This window comes from Chrysemys picta, chromosome 10, assembly GCF_011386835.1.
Source record: "Chrysemys picta bellii isolate R12L10 chromosome 10, ASM1138683v2, whole genome shotgun sequence".
Classification (NCBI taxonomy): Eukaryota; Metazoa; Chordata; order Testudines; family Emydidae; genus Chrysemys; species Chrysemys picta.
This window is the reverse complement of record NC_088800.1, coordinates 71,957,610-71,981,807: the sequence shown is the minus strand read 5'-3', so window position 1 is coordinate 71,981,807 and position 24,198 is coordinate 71,957,610. Positions and strand designations below refer to the sequence as shown.

At 41.9% G+C, this 24,198-nt stretch overlaps 2 protein-coding genes across 8 annotated transcripts in view; one reads left to right on the top strand and one right to left on the bottom strand.

The window, feature by feature from the left end:
* LYRM1 (LYR motif containing 1) lies at window positions 1–14,750 on the bottom strand. Of its 2 annotated transcripts, none has more exons than XM_005304738.5 (4): window positions 14,617–14,750; window positions 5,810–5,968; window positions 3,181–3,273; window positions 1–340 (listed from the first exon to the last, which is right to left on the bottom strand). In XM_005304738.5, exons 2-4 carry the CDS (start codon window positions 5,966–5,968, stop codon window positions 224–226), a joined length of 369 nt encoding a protein of 122 aa, XP_005304795.1. In that variant the 5' UTR covers window positions 14,617–14,750; the 3' UTR covers window positions 1–223. The 2 variants fall into 2 exon arrangements, with proteins under 2 accessions (XP_005304795.1, XP_005304796.1); XM_005304739.4 differs by having other exon boundaries at window positions 14,527–14,645.
* Window positions 14,662–24,198, top strand: part of DCUN1D3 (defective in cullin neddylation 1 domain containing 3) — a 27,560-nt gene continuing 18,023 nt past the window's right edge. For 2 of the 6 annotated variants that reach the window (XM_065558967.1, XM_065558963.1), the window contains exon 1: window positions 14,674–14,788. The gene's annotated coding sequence lies outside the window, so the exon portion shown is untranslated. The other 4 variants (XM_065558965.1, XM_005304742.4, XM_005304741.5 and 1 more) reach the window with 4 other exon arrangements.

Sequence of the window (24,198 nt, the reverse complement as noted above, 5' to 3'; positions counted from 1 at the left end):
TCACTCCTTAAAAGCTGTTGTTTTTATTGATGTCAGTGGTTGAATCTTAAATACAAGACACTTTCCATACATCCCCATTGATCGTACATGCTGAATCAGCTAGGCTTGTGGCATCAGGAAGAGTGTAAGTGACTATCAAGCACACAGTTTCATTCACAGTTGCATACACGAGACACGTCTGCCTTGCAGTTCGTGATAATATGCACCACACTTTGACAGTGTGTTATGAAACTTCGTCGTAGGATCTCAAGTAGGCCGGCTTGGAAAGCTTCCTCAGCTTTTCTTGGTTTCGAAATGCACGACCACGTTGTGGGGCGAGACCCAGAGGGGGCAGATGAATCTACACACACAAAAATAAAGCTAAAAGTTCTTGTGCAGGCTGATAAACTGAACCCCCACTCAGAGAGCAGGAGACATTCTGATAGCGGGACTCTTGCAATGTTTTCACTCACACTTGGAAACCATTTCCTCCCATGTTGGAGAGAATAGATACCTACCCACCAGGGTTACTTACTTATATTTCTATCAGAAGAGCCTATTTCCCAGTTGATTACAATTACATTTAACTTGCAAGCCCTACGTGTTTATTGTATACATAGGGCCTTACCAAATTCACAGTCTATTTTGGTCAATTTCATGGTCATATGATTTTAAAAAATCATAAATTTCATTATTTCAGCTATTTAAATCTGAAATTTCACGGTGTTGTAATTGTAGGGATCCTGACCCAAAAAGGAGTTGTTGCGGGGGTTGCAAAGTTATTGTAAGAGGGGTTGTGATACTGCTACCCTTCCTTCTGCGCTGCTGCTGGCGGCGGCACTGCCTTCGGAGCTGGGCACCTGCTGCAGGCCGGGAGCCCAAGTCTGAAGGCAGAGCTACCACCAGAAGCAGCGCAGAAGTAAGGATGGCATGGTATGGTATTGCCATCCTTACTTCTGCATTGCTGCCTGCAGAGTTGGGCCCTCAGTCAGCAGCCGCCACTCTCTGACCCCCCCCCAGCTCTGAAGACAGAGCTGCCGCCAGCAGCGTAGAAGTAATGGTGGTATGGTATGGTATTGCTGGCAGGGTGCTCCCTTCAGAGCTGGGTGCTTGGCCAACAGCTGTCGTTCAGTGGCCACCCAGCTCTGAAGGCAGTGCAGAAGTAAGGGTGGCAATACCACAACCCCCCTAAAATAACCTTGCGATCCCCCTGCAACTTGCTTTTGGGTCAGGACCCCCAGTCTGAGAAGTGCTGGTCTTCCTCATGAAATCTATATAGTATAGGGTAAAAGCACACACAAGACCAGGTTTCACGGGGAGGGGAGACTCGATTTCACTGTCTATGATGCGTTTTTCATGGCTGAGAATTTGGTAGGACCCTATGTATACAATAGCTGTGTACCCAACCCAGTCCTTTAAATTACAGCCTTTTGTAGCATTGTGTTTTCTAGTTTAACATCAAACTATAATGATACATCATTTGCTGAAATAGTATTGAATAGGATATTCCAGTAAAATGGTTTTACAGGATCCAGATTTACAGTTTTATCAGAAGAGTTGGGACCAAAGTATAAGATCACAAACCAATAGAGAAGGAAGTAAGATATACCATAAATTCCTGAGTAAAAACAATAAAGGTGGCTATGTTTTGTTACTAACCACGTAGCAAGCAACAAACCAACCCCAAGCGCTACATACTCAAAGTCTACTTACTGCCTTATTGCTGATACGGTCTATAGTGATAATATGCACCATATGAAAAGCCCAATTAGTCACTGAGTCTACAAACAGAGAAATGGTTCACAAGCTTTTAGTTTTGAAAGTCTTTGTACCTCATAGGTAAGTATAAAATTGTTAGTGGGAACCATACAGCTAATCCCCTGTCCCCATATTGATTGGAAGAGGTAGGTGTAAATAGCCAGACATTCTTGTCTCAGAGGATGAAAGATTTAAAGATAGCTATTAAAATGCAAATATTAGTAAAATCACTCAGTGAAGCAGCAATATTCTTAAAATTTAAACACACTCTAAAGATCCACTAATCTATATGTATCAGCTTTTCTAGTGCTGGATCCTGCAAGGTGTTTGATCCCCTAGAGAATATAAATTTCAAAACCCTCCCAAGGTTCAGCTAAAAAGGGTTATATTAGGATCTGCTTGAAAGGAGAGAGACCTATGTAGGTGAAATGTAATGAATAGGAACAGAGGGGAAGTCTCTATGGATGACAAAGGAAAGAAGGAAGGCCAGCACACCTGAAATAAATGAAACCGCATTGGACAGGGAAACAAAACACAGGACTCTGCTACAATGCCTATGTTTAAACAAGTCAACAAGCAACCTCCATGTTTAAAGAAGTCACTTTCATTAATGAATCATTTCCAGAACAGTGGGAGGAGGAGTGGAAAAGGACCCACAGATACACCCCCACACACACTTCCCCAAAACCAGACTTGATCTAATATAACTAGGATTCACAGTGTAGGCTACAAAAACAAACAAACAAAAACCCTATGGTGATGATTATGCATTTGCTCAAAAGTTGACAGGCCAACTATTTCTAATCTCTCATCTGGAAACAATTTGAACCACTAGATCTGTTAGACAGACAAGATGGGTGAGGTAATATCTTTTATTGGACCAACTTCTGTTAGTGAGAGAGAAAAGCTTTTGAACCACACAGAGCTCTTCCACCGGTCTAGGAAAGGTACTGTGAGGGTCACAAGGTGGAACAGATTGTTTAGTGCACATTCTAAGGGACCACTCAAGGCAGAATGGCCCGTTAACACCTCTGCAGTCATAAAACAAAAGGAGATTCGTGGATTACTGATTGTTGTAATAAGCCATAAATCCAGTGTCTCTATTCAGTCCACGATTTTTAGTGTCTAGCAGAGTTATGAATGTAACCTCCCAGGCTTGTCTTTTCCTTGCATTTAGTTGTGACACTCAGAGTACCTTTCCCAGACATGTAGACGAGCCCTCTGTGGTTCTAATAAAATATATTCCCTCACCCACCTTGTCTCTCTAATGTCCTGGGGCTGACATGGCTACAACTACACTGCACACACTAGATTTGTTGTCATTACCAGCTTTATGAACACTCATCTGGAAGTTAAAGTTGCCTTAACTAAAACACCCACTGCTTGCTGAATAAGGGACTAAATACACACTGGTGTAGACATTGTGTCTGGATTCACACTCACAGGTCTTGGGTAGGGAATGTGATAGTGAAGTCCGACTTCTACTCTTGCCTTGCATTCTTCTATACACTGTTTAATCAGCTCTGGATCTGTTAGCTAAGGGAAAGTGCAGAAATTAGTACTTGTTAATTCAGGTGTAAATGATGCACATCTACATGATTTACTTTTTTGTTTTGTTTTATTTTATTTTATTTTTAAAAGTAGGACAGGGATTTCCTTGTCCCTAGCAACATAGCTAGAATGATTCTCCAGTTCATTGCCGTGTCATACCATTCCCAGAGATCATGGGACAATCCCAACAATTTGTGAAAGCCAGTGCGTGCATTGACTTATCTTCATGTCCAGAGAAGTCATTAAAGGTAAAATTCCACTCAGATCCATCCAGCAGTTTAACTCCTACTGTTGAGAGCTAGGAGCCTTGAGGAAGAGTAAGCTATCAGAGCTTAGATTTATTGTGAGGATCTGAGGAGATTTTTACTCTAACACGTTAATTAAGTATCATCTGTAGAAAGAAGAGGCACATGTAAATTAATACACTTATGGAAAGAACACTAGTGGTCAAAAATAAATTGAGCCATTTACATATATCTATACAGGAGCTGGAGGAAAAATATAAAACATTTAGGCCATGGCCTGCCATCATTCCATGAGTACAACTTCCTCTGAAGCCAATAAAGGTGTTGTGTAAAAAGTTCAATAGTAAAATATAGTCCTAAACAAGATCTAGAAAGTGAATGCAAGTGGTATCAATGCCCATATAAAAATGGGACTCTAATATGTTGAAGGCAAAAAAGCATCATTGCTAACCATTGAAGTCCGCATGTTTGTGCTCTCCGTGCAAGGAAGGAGAGCTTTTAAATTCTAAATACTGTATTGCTTAAAAACTTTGTGCACATTTTCTATAGAAAAAAAACTTTTAAAGAAAGTGCCAAAAATTACTGTATTATCAGCAAAATCAGCAGGTGAAGGAGCTACAGAATTCTACATGCCATCAAAGCAGTTCAGAAAGCTAGACAAAAGCATCAGTAAAGATCCAAAACTGCTTCAGACAACAATTCCACAGGCAGTATATTTGCAGCTAACTTTTTTCCTCCTCCTTGGCAATTTCTTATAAGGTCTCTAGATTCTTCTAACCTCCTAAAGTAACTAATGAAGAAAACTAGAGGGATTCAAGATTTCTTCTTTGGGGAGGTTTAAATTACATTATATCCAGATAAGGAGTTGAAGATCTTGCATGATGAAATTCAACAAAGACGAGTGCAAAGTATTACACTTAGGAAGGCAAAATCAAATGCACAGCTACAAAATGGGGAATACTGGCTATGCAGCAGTACTGCAAAAGAGGATCTGGGCGTTATAGAAGATCACAAATTGTATATAATCCAACAGTGCAAAAAAGGCTAATATCATTCTGGGTTGTATTAACTGGAGTGCCATATGTAAGACATAAGAGGTAATTGTTCTACTTGGCACTGGTGTGACCTCAGATGGAGTACGGTGTTGAGTTTTGGGTACCACACTTTAGGAAAGATGTGGACAAACTGGAGAGTCCAGAGGAGAGTTACAAAAGGTTAAAAGGTTTAGAAATCCTCATCTACAAGGAAAGGTTAAAAAAACCTGGGTATGGTCAGTCTTGATAGAAGACTGGGGTGGGGGGACCTGATAACTCTCTTCAAATATGTTAGGGGCTGTTATAAAGAGGACAGTGAACTGACCTGCATGTCCACTGAAGGACAAGAAGTAACTGGCTTAATCTACAGCAGGAGGGATTTAGGTTGGATATCAGGAAACATTTTCTAACTATATAGATAGATAAGTAGTGGAATAGATTATCAAGGGAGTTGTGGAATCCCCATCACTGGAGGCTTTTAAGAACAGGTTAGACAAACACCTGACAGGGATGGTCTAGGTGTGCATCTAGTCCTGCAGGGGGCTCGACTAGATGACCTCTGAAGGCCCTTGTGATGAATACTGACACTGCATGCAATATCTAGGGGACCATAGTGTATTAAGTTGTTGGGGGGAAGGTTACCACAGCTCCTCCAAGAAATAAAAATGGAGGTGGGAGGATTAAGGTGCATCACTCAGGCTGTAAATACCTCCAGATGTACCACCCTTGGGGAGGCTTGCACATACTGGTTCAGACTGGGTTTTCAGAGACCGACAAAGCAAGGCCTTTTTGTATAAAAAGGCTGAGTATAAATTGTCACTGGGCCTTCTTTTGATTCAGTAAGTGGACAGGACCCTGTGTCAAGGGGGGTTCCCAACCTTTACAGAAGGGTTGGAAGGACTTATCAGGACCCCATAAGACTGATGGGTGACCTCTGGTAAGCTTTTAGCATGTGTATAGGAGCTTGGTTTTTATATGTTCTCTCTGCCTGAGAGAGCTGACTGCTGGGAGCCTGAAACCTTAACTGGGTGTCCTTAAGGAGGACCAGGGCAGGGGTCAAAGGTGCAGTTAACCCTGAATCTGCAACAGTCCTTCCAGCCCTACAATTCTATAAATTTCCAAACTGGAGACAGTTTTGGGAACTCAACTCTCTCGTGAATGTTTTTCCAACCACTGAAACAAAACAGGGTGCAAAGAATGAATCACGGACTAACTCTGAAAGCCAGACAGAGATGCACTTACATCTTTGTTTTTTTGGAATAAGGTTTTGGCTTCATTTATAATGTACTGTTTCTCTTTAATAGTGTCTTCCATCTGTCCTGATGCAGACTGCCATTTTTTGGCTATTCTGAATATCCTGCGGTAAAGGCCAAGAACTTCTTGTCGTGCAACTGGTGTCATCTTAAGAAAAAAACAGAAAAGAAACCTATGCGTAAACATTTGGGTTTATAAAAGGCCACCAAACATATGTACATTTTTCACACAATCTTTAATTAGTTTTACAAATATTTCCTCTCTGATATCTGCTGAGTAATGTGAAATGAAGTGGAATAGCTGTAAACAATGGTTACCTGCCAACCCTTGGGAACATTCACACTCTATATAAGAAAGGAAAAATGCCTACTCTCTAAGGTACCAATCCAGCAGCGCATTTAAACATGTATTTAAGCCTATCCCTATTCAGCAAAGAGCTTAAGCACATGCTTAACTCTCATTGACATCAACAGGATTTATACATGTGCTTAAAGTTAAGCACTTGCCTAAGTGCTTTGCTAAATCAGGGTCTTGGATCCAGGACACCTGGGTTCTATTCTTGCGTCTTCCTTTGGACAAGTCACTTCAACTCTCATCCAAGTCCTCTTTGTAAAATGGGTATAATAATGCTTACCCACCTTTGCAAAGCATCTTGAGACTACACATGGAAAAAGTATTGATACTGTGGAACGCAAGATGTTTCTCATGTTCATAACACCATTTCTGATGATGTATTACAGTGTGGCAATAATTAAAGATAACAGAGGTAGCATGGCGTGAGCACTGGACTAAAAGCCAGAAACTTCTGTGTTTTAATCCTGGCTCTACCACGGCTCCCTCTGTGGACTCTGACAAGTCAATTATGACCTGATTTTCAAATGGCTAAGCAGCCATGCTGCCCATTGAACTGAACAGAATGTGCAGATGTTCAGGACTGTTAGAAATCAGGGCTGAATTCCTAGCCCCGCTGAGGTCAATGGGAGTTTTGCCATTGACTTGAACAGGGCCAACATTTCACCCCAAGCCATTAACCTCCCTGAGCCAAATCCACTGCTGATCAGATCTTCAGTAATAAGACTGCAGCTTCAGGAATTCCAAACCTCTGAGTTGCAAAACTGTCAAAGACACTTCACTGTCCAAAAATGTAAAATGCTGCAACACTACGAAATTAGTATGTGAAAGCAAAGGCTTCTGATGATTACATGGAAAAACCACTATCAGTGAGGAGACATTAACTGTTAGCATCTTGGGATACATTTGACGACCAGGTAGCTCTAGTTTCTGTGACTGACTCTACCCTGAAGTCAGAGACCTACACTCTGGTGAGTATGTTCCCAGCATGTGTGACAATGACTGGTATTTTGGAGAGCATGAGGATAGTCTGAATTACTTTCACTTGCCCATGAGATCTGAAGTAGTTGAGCTCTCCACACGAATATTAGCTACACTGTCAACTAGCCTTTATCAACAATTTTCCAGTACAGCCAAATTGTGCCCTCAAACACGCACTTACTGAGCACTCTCTCACTGAAATCAATGGGAGCTGCACACATTAATCAGAAAGCCGAATTTCACCCTCGGATACTGTTGCCCAGTGCTTTCTTTTTATGCTAACAATTTCTGTGAACTAAAGACTAACTTTTTTGTTTCATGACTCGTCGGGGAGTCTCAGGAATACAGACATAATGCAGTCTTTCTAATGTTCTTGCTCTTACTAGATACTACTACTTTTTATGTATTTATTTATTTATTTGGAAGGAACAGATGTAAAATGTTTAACTAGTCATTCTCTCTTTGGTTAGAGAAAAATGATTCTTTGTGCATAACTAAAAGTTTTTCATATAAGGTCTTGCTAAATGTGTTTATGCGGATTCTAGAAAACAAACCTCTGCAAGAACACAGAATATAGGCCTCAATTCTGCAAACACTTGCATACATGCTTAGCTTTATGCACATAAATAGTTCCATTTCAGTTAATGGAAGCACTGACGGTATCCCTAGCCTCTGTTTGCCAGAAGCTGGAAATGGGCAACAGGGGATGAATCACTTGATTACCTGTTCTGTTCATTCCCTCTGGGGCACCTGGCACTGGCCACTGTCAGAAGACAGGATACTGGACTAGATGGACCTTTGGTCTGACCCAGTATGGCCGTTCTTATACTGTAGTTTGTATTAGTTTACATAGAACATGAAAAGACCAGTTACCCATAGTGCATTAAGGCAATCCAGAGCCATAGGCTCATCCCAGATGGGAGCCCCTGTGTTGTGGCCCCATGGCCTCATCTCTGCTTGTACGTAGCTGCAGGGGGCACCCCTGCAAGAGCTATTGGCAGGCTGTGGAGGCCTATCATTGTAATAGAGACACTCGGATCAGGTTGTCAGAGGTTATCTTTGTTAGCATAAAGGCTAGAAACGTACTTTTTGGGAGGGAAGGAGAGGGAGGAGGGGTGGGGGGGGGGGGAGGCAGGGAGGAGGAGGGAGAAGTTGTCTAATTTCATAATGTGACTCCAGAAGCTGGGACGTAGGCATGTACGTTTAGTACATATGCTATAATCTGGCCCTGCCAGCTATTTTTTTTGCACATTGTGCACTTGGGAGTGTACTCCCAAGTTTGGAAATCTCTTAGCTGTTTACAAACCAATTCCTCTTCCCACTGATTCTTTTTTCATTTAACAAACATTGAATTTTTTCTCCTTTCTGTTTCCCATGGAGTTGGAGTTAACACTGTTCTACTGATTTCCTTGTTTATGCATTGTTGGAGTAGAAGTAGGCTGCGTGTTGACATATGCAATGAAGCAGGCAGAGGAAGGTAGTAATATGGGTGTCCTGTAAAAGTCACTGGCCAGATTTTAAAAAATGGTCATTAACCAGCAGCTCCCACTATTCATCTTAAGCAACAGTTTCTAACAGTAACAGCCAGATTGTACCCAGCTCCTGCAGAGATGCACAAAAGAGGAAGTAGATACTATACTAAGGGTATGTCTTCACTACCCGCTGTATCGGCGGGTAGCAATCTATTTATCCGGGATCGATATATCACATCTCGTTAAGACGCGATATATCGATCCCCGAATGCGCTCACTGTCGACTCCGGAACTCCACTGGAGCGAGTGGCGGTAGCGCAGTCGACGCAGGAGCCGCGGCCGTCGAGCCCACGCCGTGTGGACCCTAGGTAATTCGATCTTAGATACTTTGACTTCAGCTACGCTAGTCATGTAGCTGAAGTTGGGTATCTTAGATCAATTTCCCCCCCCCCCCACCGAGTGTAGACCAGCCCAAGGAAGCCCTCCCACTGGAAGAGGTGCAGTGATGAGCGAGGCCTCTCAAATGCAAGCAGCCAAATTACAAAGGCCTCCTGGGTAACATGCTTGGAAGGAGAAGATGCTCTGCATCTTCCTACTCCCCACAATGCACCTGTGTTAAGACAGCCATAATTTAGCTGTAAATCTGTTTACTTCTGTCCATCCTTATCAAGTCAAAGATCATCCACTGACTTTAAGTATCAAATCTATTAGCATGTACCTAGGATTTTAAGAAAGGAAAGGTGTTAAGTAGTATTTTAATAAGAGGAAATAGAAACTTTAACAATGGATCTCTTTTTCTACATCCTTTTTAACCTGGATGCTCATTAATATTGCACAAACACTTGATTTGGTGCTGACACTATATTTATTTGGGGGGAAAATATAACTCTATAGGAAACAGTTTAAACAGCAGCTTTGATGTTGTCAAATATAATGTTTACATTTAAGAGCAGCATAGCTTCTCTTTTACATCATCAGCTATTTGACTGTTTGCTACTGGCAAGGAGTTCTGAATATGATGACAAATTATTTGATAGTCTATTGGATCAAAATTGATCAGATGTCTATAATGGAAATTTATTTCAACAACCTATACAACATTGTTTCTATCCAGGTTGAATGTGACGGCTTCTTGTACCATTGTATTTTTAATACCACTCTCGGGCTATTGTTCATTTAAAAAATGCAAGAACTGTGTATCAAGCTTTTTATTTTAGAGCTCAGTGATAACACTTAGCTAAGTGGCAACCCACAATTTCTCTCCAGCTGGTAGATGTGACATGCAATCATTCACTCCATTTCACAGCTATCCATGGTAACTAAGTCACTAAAACAAATTAATCCCTGGTGTAAGCATATTGAAGTAAAGCCCCTGGATTTACACAAGGGTCGAATTGGGCTCATAATTTCCAAAAGGGACAACAGCTGTAACAGTTAGCTCCTGTGAGTCTGTGAGAAGAGAAGAGATCAAGGATTCTTGGGATGACTGAGAAGATGGCATTCCCCAATAATATTAAAATCTCAAAATCCAGCATTCACTTCCTATCTTTCTTCTCATAAAAATCAAACTGATTTAGGTTCTCCCATTTAATCTTTTGCATTACAAACATTGTAGAATAGCTACACTGTACGTGGCTGCATCAGCTGGGTAAAAACAATGCATTCAGCTGGCAACTCAGATGGGTTTTCACCTTTGAAAGGTCTCACTCCTTCAATTTTTTTTTGTTTTCAGCCAGTCTCCAAATTTATAGCAAAATTCAAAGCCACCAAGTTCTGCCTAGTGCTGGGTGAAAGCCAAACAAAACCAGAGGCCTAAATCCACCCCTAGTGTAACCCCATTGACTTTATCAATGGTCCCTGTTGACTTCAGTGGGGTTACTCTAAGGATGAATTTGACCCAAAAGTTTCTCATTGTTTCCATCTACAATAATAAATTTGTGTACTCTTTTTTTGTGAAAATGGCCTACGTGACCAGTTTGTAATGAAAACTGGAACACGGGAAGTTTTGCCTGGTTTTGAATTCTGTTTTAGAAGTTTCAGCTTTAAAACAGATGTGACCTAAGTGTTACTCAACACTTCTGAGTCACTCAGACTCTCTGCACTTGGAACTCCCATTGACTTTAGTGGGAATTCTAAAAGGGGAAGTGAAGAGGGGCCACATGCAGTATTGAGCCCTTTGAGATCAAACTGTGGTTGCTTTAAACTTTCACTAAGTATTGAATAATCCCTTGACCAGAAAGCATAAGGAACACTGAAAGCAAGAAGAATGCAACTCAAATAGTAAATCAATGGCCTAGATTTTAAAACTGGCTTTCTATATAAGTTCACCCAAATGGAAAGAACCAAGAATTGATTCTCCACAACATGTAGCAGTAGCCACACTATAATATAGCACTGATGCAGCACTACATGTGAATAAATGGAAAAGATCTAGTCCAGGACTAATCCTACAAATAATTTTGAGTTTGACAATTCAGAATTGTTGATGGTTTGTCCAGTCTAAGTAGCACATGTGGATCCTGCATCCTACCCTGTATTTTCTAATAAAAGTGAAACACTGAAGAGAAAAATCCTTATTCAGGCTATTATAGGGGAAGGAATTTTATTGCTTCAAATATTTTTAAACCTCTCCTGACACTGAATACATACTGTGGTCATAAGCAGTCAAGGGCAATATCAATTTAACTTTGCTACCAATTCAAAAATGGCATGGGCTTGTTTTCTTGGCTTTTAACTTTCTGCACCCCCTCCTAGTTTGTTTGGTTCTTAATAGTTATCACAATCAGAGAAGAGAGTTTTAATGCTATGTGGAAAATTTAGCCCAGGGAATAAAATCTTAAGTATCCTTATATGACCTTACTTATATAATAGAGGCATATAAAATATGAGAATGTGAACATGAAGTAAAGTATAGATTGATGCACCTTATTCGCTTCTTGGCCCTAAGCCGAAGGCAACTGAATGCATGAAGAGAAATAAGTAGATTTCCTAACACTGGAACAGTTCCCAAACATAAGAATAGGTATAAATATTAATGCCATAGAGCAGGGGTAGGCAACCTATGGCATGCGTGCCGAAGGCGGCACGCAAGCTGATTTTCAGTAGCACTCACACTGCCCAGGCCCTGGCCACCGGTCCGGGGGGATCTGCATTTTAATTTAATTGTAAATGAAGCTTCTTAAACATTTTAAAAACCTTATTTACTTTACATACAACAATAGTTATATATTATAGACTCATAGAAAGAGACCTTCTCAAAACGTTAAAATGTATTACTGGCACACAAAACCTTAAATTAGAATGAATAAATGAAGACTCGGCACACCACTTCTGAAAGGTTGCCGACCCCTGCCATAGAGTAATGATTCTGACTTTTTTTATTCTGTGGCTCATTTAATAAGTGAGCTTCTTTCATGCACTACCTCCCCTCTTGTTCCCCCAGTGCTTGGTTCTCAAAATGTTTCCAGGATGTGCTCTGCAGACTACTGTTGGCTCATGGGCCACAATAAGAGAACCACAGCACTAGAGAGTGTTTTAAAAGCTTAAATATATGCATTCAGTTTTAATGTTTCCAAAAAAAAAAAAAAAAGTCCTCACTTTCATTTATACTGAACTCTTCAGAGCTGGCCCACGAAATAGTTCTTGGGACCCGCAGTGGAAGTAGGACTTCAAGTGGGTGTAATTTTATCCACGCGGGGAGGTTGCAAGAACCTCTGTTTCTAGGGAATCGGGAATCTGCTAGCCTTATGGTCCCCAACCTGGAGAAAACAGGAAAAGGAGGCCCTGCACAGGGACCCTCCACCAGTGCAAGCAGCAAGGTCCACAGGGCCGAACCATGAGCCCCTGGGCTCAGGACAAGATGAGGAATCCCCATTTTTAAGTTTGCAGGAAGCTGGTTCTTGGATGCTTCTCTATGATGGGAGTCTCTCTAGGCACCAGGGGTACCCATTACCCTGTCTGCACGGAGACCCGTAGGCAGGTGAGGGCCTACTTTTCTATGACAGGAGGTAATTTGATTAGGGTTGCCAACTTTGGTTGGATGAATTCCTGGAGACTTTATCACATGACATCTTTAATTTAAAATCAATCTTTAATTCCTGGAGACTCCAGGACAATCCTGGAGGGTTGGCAACCCTACATTTGAATGAGTAGCATTGGACCTGGTGCACATGGGCACAGCACTGCTTGGAGTTGGCCTGGCCCAAGTTCTGCCAGGACTGAGGGGAAGTCGGGCCAAAGCGGCCACCTGGGAAGCTGCCCAGCTTGCCTGGAGCTAGAGAGGCCACTGGGTGCAGGAGAGCGTTGGGGGCCTTTACAGCAGGGGCTCTCAACCTTTTACTTTCTGAGTAAACTAAGTGATTGGGCAACAAAATGGCAAATGAAATTTAATGTGGATAAATGTAAACTAATTCACATTGGGAAAAATAACCCCAACTATACATACAATATGATGGGGAGCTAATTTAGCTATGAGTCAGGAAAAAATCTTGGAGTCATTGTGGATAGTTCTCTGAAGATGTCCACGCAGTGTGCAGAGGCGGTCAAAAAAGCAAACAGGATGTTAGGAATCATTAAAAAGAGGATAGAGAATATATTATTGCCTTTATATAAATTGATGGTATGCCCACATCTCAAATACTGCGTACAGATGTGGTCTCCTCATCTCAAAAAAGATATACTGGCACTAGAAAAGGTTCAGAGAAGGGCAACTAAAATGATTAGGGGTTTGGAACGGGTTCCATATGAGGAAAGATTAAAGAGGCTAGGACTCTTCAGCTTGGAAAAGAGGAGACTAAGGGGGGATATGACAGAGGTATATAAAATCATGAGTGATGTGGAGAAAGTGGATAAGGAAAAGTTATTTACTTATTCCATTAATACAAGAACTAGGGGGTCACCAAATGAAATTAATAGGCCGCAGGTTTAAAACAAATACAAGGAAGTTCTTGTTCATGCAACGCACAGTCACAACTTGTGGAACTCCTTACCTGAGGAGGTTGGGAAGGCTAGGATTATAACAGAGTTTAAAAGAGAACTGGATAAATTCATGGTGGTTAAGTCCATTAATGGCTATTAGCCAGGATGGGTAAGGAATGGTGTCCCTAGCCTCTGTTTGTCAGAGGGTGGAGATGAATGGCAGGAGAGAGATCACTTGATCATTGCCTGTTAGGTCCACTCCCTCTGGGGCACCTGGCATTGGCCACTGTTGGTAGACAGGATACTGGGCTAGATGGACCTTTGGTCTGACCCGGTACGGCCTTTCTTATGTTATGTTATGAGCCCCCCTCCCCCCAACATGCTATAAACACTCTGTGGCCCAGCTGTGCCACAACAACTGGTTTTCTGCATATAAAGGCCTGGGCCGGCATTGGGGTAAGAAGCAGGGCAATTGCCTGGGCCCCCACAAAGCTAAGTTGCTCAGGCTTTGGCTTCAGCCCCAGGTGGCAGGGCTCAGGGACCCGGGCTTCAGCTTCATGGGGTGGGGCGTCAGCTTTCTGCCCTGAGCCCCAGCGAGGCTAACGCTGGCCCGCCTGGCGCTCCCCTGAAACCTGCTGGTGGCCCCTCAGGGGGTCCCGGCCCCCTGGCTAAGCACCACTGCTTTACCCGCCCCAGCAGGGCCAGAGCGGGCCCTTTCGGTGACACTAGCAAAGAGGCAGCGCCCACCGTCCCCCAGCCCCCTTCTCCTGCTCTGCGCCAGTCCCTCCCCCAGGCCGCAGGGAGCCGTTCCCGGGTCCCGCTCAGCACCCCACTGGTTACTCCCCTAGGCGCCTTCAGGCTGGACTGTACCAATGTAAGAGGCTGGGGGGAAGTTGGCAACACCTGTTCACAAAATACCAATTTAGGCCTTCTCTTCATCCCAGCATCGGTCTCTTTCCCCTCTATAGTCCCTTCATTATTTACCTTCAGGACCAAACGCCCTATAGCCCTCCTCCTCACAATTCCCCCCTTCCTCACGCAATGGTTCGCTCCAGCATAGAGTTCCCCACTCACCGCGGCCGGGGATGGAGTAGGTTCCTTGCCCTCTCTTTCCCTCACTGTACGTGCAGCGTCGGGACGCTCTGCTGCGTGTTGCCGCCGCACGCAGCCAGCTGACGCTTCACCCCCGGAAGTGATGCAGGGGAGGGAGGGGGTCGAAGCTGAGTCTGGCTGGGAGCTGCCGAGGGTGAGTGAATTGGACCCTATCTCTTCCCGTCCGTTTTAGGGAGGCTTTGCCTGTGCTGGGCTGTGGGGGCCGGGAGGGGTAGGTGGGATGTATGGGGTCGGGAGAAGGAGATAATAGGGCTGGGAAGAAGCATCATCCACCGGAATCATCCCTAAGTGCCCCAGTTCAGGAACCAGGCTCTCCAGCCCCCTGTGTGGGGGAGGGTCTTTGCCCATTGCTCTGTCCCCAAACGTGGGGAGGCTGTGGGGTCTCTGCCGCCCGAGTGGGAGAGTGGGGGGAAGTTGTGGGCTCTCTGTTCCTCTTACAGGGTTGGTTGTGTGTGTGTGTGTGGGGGGGGGTGTATCCGCATCTCTTAACGATGGACCGTGGTGGGGGGGCGTCTGTGTCCATCCCTTTGCTATCTGAATGGGGGCGGTTTCTAGGGTCCTGTATCCGAAAGCCCCTGCAACAATAACTAACGCTAGCGCTCTGATAACAAATAGTTCCTCTGCCTATCTCCTTCTCCCCACCACGTACCCCTCTTAGAGGTATAGGGTACAGCGGTTTCAGGGTTAGACCTTAAACAGAAACAGACTCTTCCTCTGGAACTATTGGAGGTTATCAGGACTAGGGTTGATGGAGAAAACCCCACGGTATTAATGTATGTTAAGTAAAGGGTGGGAGGATTTAGTTTTGTTCCATACCTAGGACGTGTGCTGTGATCTAACGTTCCAGTCCAGTGTGGTTTTTTTCACCTCTTTTATTTATATGATCTTCCTACTTGAAGGCCATTTAAGTAGCTTAAGAGAAGTATAGTTCCCTGGCCCCAAGGGGATTAGTGATTAACTCATAGTATCTGTTGAAGTGATGATCATATTTTGTTTGTGGTGCTATGTACAAGAATGCTAAAATGTCTTTCTATAAATTATCAACATCGTTATTGAAATACAACCACCTTTAGGGTGAAGGGTGGCCACCAGCTGGCTCATAAACACACTCCACAAAGGTATTCTTTTAAAAATATTTAGCAATAATCTAATGCTAAATGATGTGTGTGTATATATACACGTTCATAGTATATTTTAGAAAGTATGTGTGGGTGAAGTTATTCTTGTTTCCATTATTTGAAAATGCTGACCTTGCCCAGCCAGGTTTTTAGAGTTCCATATACATCATGTATGTATTTATATTGACCATGGAAGCTGCAAATGTGCCCTAATCACTCCTATTGTTTAGGTTATATGACATTATTATAAGTAATATTAATAACAATTTGGGAGTAACTTGTGTAAACAATGTTGAAACAAACATTAATTCGAAAGACTTTCCTGCTCTCCTTTCCTACTGCAATTATTGAAAGGAATACTTGGATTTCTTTATTCAGCATAGCTAAAACGATTGATGCTATGTTTTATAAAATACATGGATACCTTTGATTTCTGTGGCAATTTGCCTGTTTTTCAGAACATTTTTCTAAATTAATTATTCCACCCTTTAGGCTGTGGTGTGGGTTGTAACAACGATTTTGTTGTTGTTGTTTTTGTTTTTGTTTTGTTTAACCTCACAATTGCTAGAGAGTACTACATTCCAATACTTGATATTTGGCTCTTAAGGAAGAACTTCAGGTTAAGCTAGTACTATATTTTCTGAAGGCTCCCAATACTCAGGATTTTTCCGGCGTAAACTAATTATTCTGTCTCTAAATTTGGGGAAGCAGTTGACTAGAATGGTCAGAAGATATCTTTTTCTAAATACAAATGTCTAGTATCTAGTTAAACATATAATACATGGCTAGGAGTTGTTAATATTTGACTTGGACTAACAGTGGAAAGAAGTAATGTTGAACATTTGTGCTTCTTGAGTGTGCCTGAACTCAAATAAAGACTTTGCTGGGTCTCTGATCACTCACTTTCCAGGTACTTATCAGGAGCAGAAGGATGGTCTCTTGGTTAAAACATAGGGCTGGGAGTCATGAGATCTGTTCTTGGCTCTGTTTTCTCATTTGTTAAAAAAAATTGCCTCACAAGTGTGCTGTAAGGCTTAATTAATGGTCTGTGAAGAGCTTTTATAGCTCCTCAGATGAAAGGCAACATGCAGTATGCAACTAAGTATCAGTATTAGCACAGGTGGAAGGAAAGGAGCTGCAGAGGCCGTAGAGTATTTGATTTGTGTTGATAAACTAGATTTAATTCCAGTGCAACTGGTGTTAAAACTTGTTGGAAAGTTCGGGATATACAGTATTTTTTTTATTCGAATTATTTCATAATAGCTAATGATGAGCTAGAGCTCAGCATTCATAAATTTGTTTAAAGATTTCTGAGGTACTAAGGGTGTACTTGTAGCAGTAATACTCTTTGACAGCTCAACTTGATGCGCTTGTGATTCCTTTAGTCTTGAGACTGATAACCTGTATGATCGCTAATTTGCCACTAGATCCCAGAAATGGGGTTTGGTGGCCTTCAGAATGCAGTGATTTGCTTTAGCTCTTAGATAAGTGTTGTCTTGTTCCTGATAAACTTGTCTGATGTGTTCAGTCTGTGATCATAGCAGTAGTTTCTATAACTCACTGGGTTTTATAAATTTTTGTAATAGCACTTTGGTGCTATGATCTTAAGCATTTAACATGAAGGAGGGCAACAGTATCAATAATAATGGGATGAAAGGGTGATTTGGGCAACAAAATCTAGGGCAGCTTTTTCTGCAAGCCTGGAAAAAAAGATTACTGGGAGGAGCACTGTCCAAAGGATAGAGGCTGCCAGACTATCTGACAGGCTTCAAATTCAAAGGACCACGTTCTGACCTCTTTTCTATACATGTCAATGAGGGTAATGAAGAGAACTCTGCCTGCTTCTTCCTTGCAGCCCTATGTAGGAGATAGATAGAATCCTGTACCTTGTGTTCCATGAATATGTGTATGGACTGGAAGGATAGATGGGAAAGTAATATTCTGAGCTATCATTTAAAAAGAATCTTAGCCTCTATAGCTGTGAATATAACATTCCAAAAGTGAATCCAGTATAAATTGGTCCAGTGCTGTCTTCTGGACTCTGCAAACAATGTGAGTGCCTCTGTTGCCCCAAGTTCCAGCAGTCTTGGTGGTTTTCGCTGTTGTCGATGTGGGAGATATTGGTTAGTGTCATTACTATTATCGAAAACCCTGTGGGTAGTGGTGAAACTGACACACTTTCATTCTGCTGTGTTTGTAAAAGGTACAAACAGCAGAAACAATTGAGCTGTTCCATTAGGCATTTTGGTACTGTAGTAATGAGTATTCTAGAAATATTTAAGTACATTTTTGTTGGCTGGGATGGAAGGACACCAAAAGTGGAGGCTGGGAATTGTTAGAGTAATGGAGATTCTTCCCACTCCCAAAACTAAGGCTGAGGAAAGATCTTTCCTATCCTGGATCCTGATGGGATGACGGAATACACTTTAGAAATATTAGAGGCTTACTAGCCAGTGGATACAAAGGAGCCCTGTAGCAACCCTGCTAGGAGTCCCAAAACCTGCCTTCTTCCATGCAGCTGGGTTTCTCATTAAGGGGTTGCCTCTTATCTTTCGGTCTCCTTCATCTTTATTTGCCCTGACTGGCAGGCTTTGTTCTCTGGCTGTTGGGTGTCTAGCAATTTTTTCAAACACTATCTTAAATAGCTTTAATGTTTTGTGGATTATCTTCACTGGTGACATGGATTAATTGTATACTTGACTGTAGGTTATTCTGCAGTAATGACATAGTAACTCAACTTGAAACAATGGTAATTGCATAGTAACTTACGTTAGCATGTGTTGTCTTCTGGTAAAGAGCCAACTGCAATTTACCCTCTGTAAACAGATCCTAGTAAACTGAATATACTAGTTCTCTTGAAGAGTGTGTACAAATGCTAGGCACCCTTCTATACAACTGAGTTATCTTGGCAGGCAAGAGTCTTCTTATCTTGTCTAGAAGTCTCATAAGAGTCAAATATTTATAAGCTGGAATGTTAAGTAGTTACAAATTAAGGTCAGTAAACCCAAGAGTGCTAACTATAATCCTTTAGCTGACATCTACTGTAACTTCATGCTACCATGACATAGCGTCTTGGGAACTGCTTAGCAGTGGCAACTTTGTTATTCAGAGAGTCTGAGAGCCCTAGGGATGATGGTAGTTGGAAAACCAAATATGAAATTGCAGCTCTGATGCCATGGCAAATATAATCAGTGTGTGTTGTTTATGCCTACATAAAGGGATCACCTGTAGAACAGGTGAGGTAGTTGTATAGCCTTATGTACCTCTCGCTTCACATTCTGTGTGAGGTTCTGAACTTCACAGTTCAAATATGATAGAAGAATTACAAACGAGGGCAATAAAAGTGATCCAAGAAGTGGAGGCTAAGACCTGAAGAGAGTCTGAGGGAGCTACGCTTCTGTAGAATAGAGAATCCAACATACTCCTGTTGTCTATAAATGCCTTCAAGATAGATATACGAATGGGAATTATTTAGATATTTATTTAATAATTTGTGGAAGTGATGGAAGAACTGATATCTTGAAGGAAAAAATTAGGGTAGATATTAGAAAAGTGTTCTTTAATGGAAGCATTTGGGCAATGGAAGAATGGTGCTTGAGGCGCTATTGCTCCGATATAGTCAAGAACTCTTTGGTCATTTGTAGGAATGCTGCAGAGAACTGAACAAAATGTAGGGAGGTCAGACTAGATTAAAGCATGGACTATGATTAGGGCCCTACCAAATTCAAGGCATAATGGACCATGAAATCTGGTCTTGTGTGCTTTTACCCTATACTATACAGATTTCACAAGGGAAGCCAGTGTTTCTCAAATTGGGGGTCCTAACCCAAAAGGGAGTCGCAGGGGGTCATAGTATTGCCACTCTTACTTCTGCGCTGCCTTCAGAGCTGGGTGGTCGGAAAGCAGTGTCTGTTGGCTGGGTGCCCAGCTCTGAAAGAAGTGCTCCGCCAGTAGCAGTGCAGAAGTAAGGTGGCAATACCATACCATGCCACCCTTACTTCTGCGCTGCTGCCTTCAGAGCTAGGGAGCCCTAGAGTGGTAGCTGCTGACTGAGGGCCCAGCTCTGCAGGCGGCAGCGCAGAAGTAAGGGTGGCAATATCATACCATGTCATCCTTACTTCTGTGCTGCTTCTGGGGGCAGCTCTGCCTTCAGAGCTGGGCTACCAGCCAGCAGCCGCTGCTCTCCAGCAGCAGGGAAGAAGTAAGGGTACCAGTACTGCAGCCCCCCTACAATAACCTTGCGACCCCCTCACAGCTCCTTTTTTGGCTCAGGACCCCTACAATTACAACACCGTGAAATTTCAGATTTAAATAGGTGAAATCATGACATTTACTATTTTTAAAATTCTATGACTGTAAAATTGACCAAAATGGACCCTGAATTTGGTAGGGCCCTAGCTATGATACTTTACCGACATTTCACAGAATAGTTCTAAATAGCACCATTACTTCTGTAATATGTGCTTTAGAGCAGGCAAACTTTTTAGTAACCAGTAGTGCTACTATTGAACTTCTGTCAGTTTTTCCATTATAGCCGAAAAGTTTAAGCTGAAAAAGTGAGCAAATTGATAGCTAAGGTTGTCATGCTGCTGTTAATGTGTCATTGGGCATAAATATTAAACAGATCTCAACAAGAGTGTGTGATGCACAGATTCTGTTTTTTATTTGTGCACAAAAGTGGATGAGCAGCAATTTTTACTCTGGATTTCCTAGCTTTTACAATCTAATTTCTTTTTGCTTTCATGTATCTAAGCCTCAGTCTGACCCTTTGTTAGCCTTATGGGGAGGGGAAAAGGCCAGTCTCTTCAGACAAACATTAGAGATTACTATAAAAAAATCAAGAGTGTGTGTTTGTCTTCTAGAGATGGGTTCAAGCAAACAAGTTTGAATCCAAACCTCCTTTAGTTTGTGGGTATTTGTATATGGGGCAGTGGTACTATTCCCAAGCTGAATATTAAATGTTTGCATTACAGAATTTTCAATATAGGAAGGCCTCACAGTACGCTTGTTCAATATTTAGATACCAAATGTAATAGACACTTCAGAAATGCTGAAGATAAAGTGCATAAAGTATCGAAGCTTCATATATAACTCTCTGTATCTGAAGTTGTATGTTATGCCTTCTGTGCATTAATAAAGAGTGTAGCTATTATGGTTGGTACATTTTAATTTTTAAAAAGTGAACAATCATCTAATGAATTCAAAGGTGAAGTGAAAGCTGCCTTTATTTTTTTTTTAAGTGCCAAGCTATAATCAGAATGCGTGTGTTGGCTCAAGCTATTAAAAAACACACACACAAAAACCAACCAACCAAACAAAACCTTCTAAAGGAGAACTAAAAGGCTTTGTTATTGGTTATAACCTGAGTTCAAGCACTCAAGGGTTCTATATTTCTGGTGTAGCTATTGATGGTGATTTTGCTAACTTCTAAACCGAGTCAGAGGTTGCATTCCTTATGCTGCTACTAATACAGAAAGCAGAACTTGGAAATCAGGCCTTTGCAGGTAGCTTCAGGTAATATTAGCTTCTCCTTTACTTACCAAAAAAGAACTAGATAAATTCATGGAGGATAGGTCCATCAATGACTATTAGCTGGGATGGGCAGGGAGGGTATCCCTAGCCTCTGTTTGCCAGAAGCTGGGAACGGGCAACAGGGGATGGATCACTTGATGATTACCTGTTCTGTTCATTCCCTCTGGGGCATCTGGCATTGGCCACTGTCGGAAGGCAGGATACTGGGCTAGATGGACCTTTGGTCTGACCCAGTATGGCGGTTCTTAGGTTCTGTTTTAAAAATAAACAAACTGTATAGAAGTCCAAATATATTCTTGTTAAATTTTTATTCTTAATCACGTCCATTTACCTTAAGATTTTATTTAAAACAATCCTGTATACAGAACTTAAATACTGCCCCCAGGCCAGTGCAGGAATTTCCTTGGGAGTTGACTGTGCTCAGAACAAATAATTCTTGTGTGGCGCTAACATGTAAATTACAATATAATAATGAAAATATTAAGGTGGATAGCAAAGTTTTTGTAAACTTTCTATGAGCATCTGAATTCTAAAACCTGACTTCGTTAGGTATTTTGGCATCTTCCTCTTTTTAGACTTTTACAACTTGTCCAACAAGTTGCCAAAGTTACTACCCTACAGTTTGGGTCTTTCCCACTCATGCCAAGATGTCCCACCATGCCCTGAACCTGTGTCATAACACCATTAATGAGCTGAAGCAGGATCTGCTTTTGGGGAGAAAAGTTAAATTTTATACATTACTCGGCAGTTGTTTGCTTTCCAGTACTCTTATTTTCTACATATAGGAATCAATTAAGTATATTTACATTGACAGACCTACTTGGCTTTGACCAAAACTAGATTTAATTTTCTTATAAAGTGGAAGCAGTCTCACAACTTCTAAGAATTCTTAAGGAAAGTAAGATAGGTTAAGTCCCACAAACATGTTTAATTCATACTGCTGTCTAAAACATTAGTCTTACAACTACATTTGCTTATTGCTGGGAGTGAGGGAGTTGTTGTCTCCTACTCAAGCTGATTTGACTGTAGTCTGGGCAGAGTTTTCTACAGATTCTATTTTGTCCTGAGCAAATCGATAATGTTCAATGAGATAAGTGCTTGCAGGCCAGCTACTTCCAAACACATCGTCTGGAAGTTGAAGCAGGACAAATTCAGACTGGAAATAGGGGTAAAAAAATTTTCAAGTGAGGGTTATTAACCATTGGAACTATTTACCAAAATGTGTGGATCTTCCATCACTGGAGATTTTTAAATTACAATAATGTTTTTCTAAAATCTCCTGTAGGAATTTTTGGGGGGAAGTTCCCTGGCCTTTTTTATACAGGAAGTCAGACTAGATGATCAGAGTGGTACCTTCTGGCCTTAGAATCTATGAATCTAGGATTCTGCACATCAGTATCAAAAACTTTACTATCATACCTTACATTTGTCATTTACCCTGCAGCCTTATTGCCCTTAGCTTGTGCAATATGATGGCATCGCAGCTTAGCATACTTGCTAATTTTGCTAGTGGTTGTGCTGGTGTGCTACTTTGGTTATTCATAACTTCTGTACTAGAAACCTCAAGTAACAATGAAGTTATGCTAAAGCCTATAATGAACTCTGGAAATAACACGCTTGGCTATTAGTATTTTAGCATTTAAAAAATCAGTAGGTTTACGGCTTGACTTTTCAGAGTGGCTAAGGATCCAGAGTTGCCAGTGAAGTCAATAAGGAATTATGAAAATTAGACCTTTAAGCTTTAAATAGCTGGAGATGACTAGTGCTATCAGTAAAAACATCTTTGCTTCTGAAGCAAAGAGGAACAAATCTGAGTATCCTGCAGTGAAAGAAATATTCATTTACTTGTTAAAATGTTGTCATTTAAAAGTATCTAGAGGATAGGAACTGGACTGGGAGGCAGGAGACTCGGGTTCTGGTTCACGCTCTGCCACTGACTGACTCCATACCTTTGAGTGGTCACTTCATCTGGCTGTGGCTTGGTTCCCCTCCACCCATTGTCCATAAACTCTTCAAAGCAAAGTCTGTTTCACACTGTGATTGTACTGAGCCTAGCAGTCTCAGATGGCGCCTCTGGGGGCAACTGTAGTATACATAATAAGAAAAGCTAGTGTGCTAAGCAGGCTTCTCGGTTGCATGACGGGCTTCTTAGGATCATAGCTTATATGGAGAAGACTAAAGAAATCATCAGCTCACCGTCTACAAGTACAGGATATAGCACCTGTGTCCAAAGGATTTATAAGCTTTTTAAAAATGATGTTCAATAGAAATAGAAAATGAAAAGTAACAAACTCTGTGGTTACTTTGTGGTTCTGGCCATAAAAGATAGAGGTTTGGGATAAGGAAAACATCCAAGAAACAATGCAAGGATAGTATGACGGGCTGCCATTGAAAAAGCAAAGGGATCCAAAAAGCAACTTCAAGCAATGGGTCTTCTAAAGAACAAAACTAGTTGTGAGTACCTGTGACGGGATCCCCAGGATGCAGCCTGGGACTGTGGGACCGCTGTGCCCCCTGAACTCTCTCCAGCCTGGGCTGTCTCTCACAATGCCTTGCTAGTGACCAGCAGCAAACCCCTCCAGGTGCTGTTATCACTCAGCACGACCGCATGTGGAGACCCCACACCCAGCTATATTGCATGAATGCTCCAAGAGCCACTCATGAATCTCACGGAGAAAGGCACCGGAGCCCAAATTCCCCCCGCTCCCAGCCGTAAACCTCAGGAATATACCGTCTCGCACTGCTCAAGATGAACAATGCAGATTTATTAATTGGTTCACCCCTTCATCAATGGAAAGTGGGTATATACCAGCCTTTGCAAAACCTGAGCAGATTTACCACACATTTCAGGCAAACTCACTGATGAAGATAAACAGTAAAACAAATTTATTGA

What these genes read in the sequence shown, in the direction of transcription:
- LYRM1 (XM_005304738.5), bottom strand. Translation starts at nt 5,968, where the DNA reads ATGACACCAGTTGCACGACAAGAAGTTCTTGGCCTTTACCGCAGGATA. An exon ending in TATTCCAAAAAAACAAAGAT is followed by an intron (nt 3,274 to 5,809) that starts GTAAGTGCATCT and finishes ACTTTCCCTTAG; the next exon opens with CTAACAGATCCAGAGCTGAT. An exon ending in ACATTCCCTACCCAAGACCT is followed by an intron (nt 341 to 3,180) that starts GTGAGTGTGAAT and finishes TTGTGTGTGTAG; the next exon opens with ATTCATCTGCCCCCTCTGGG.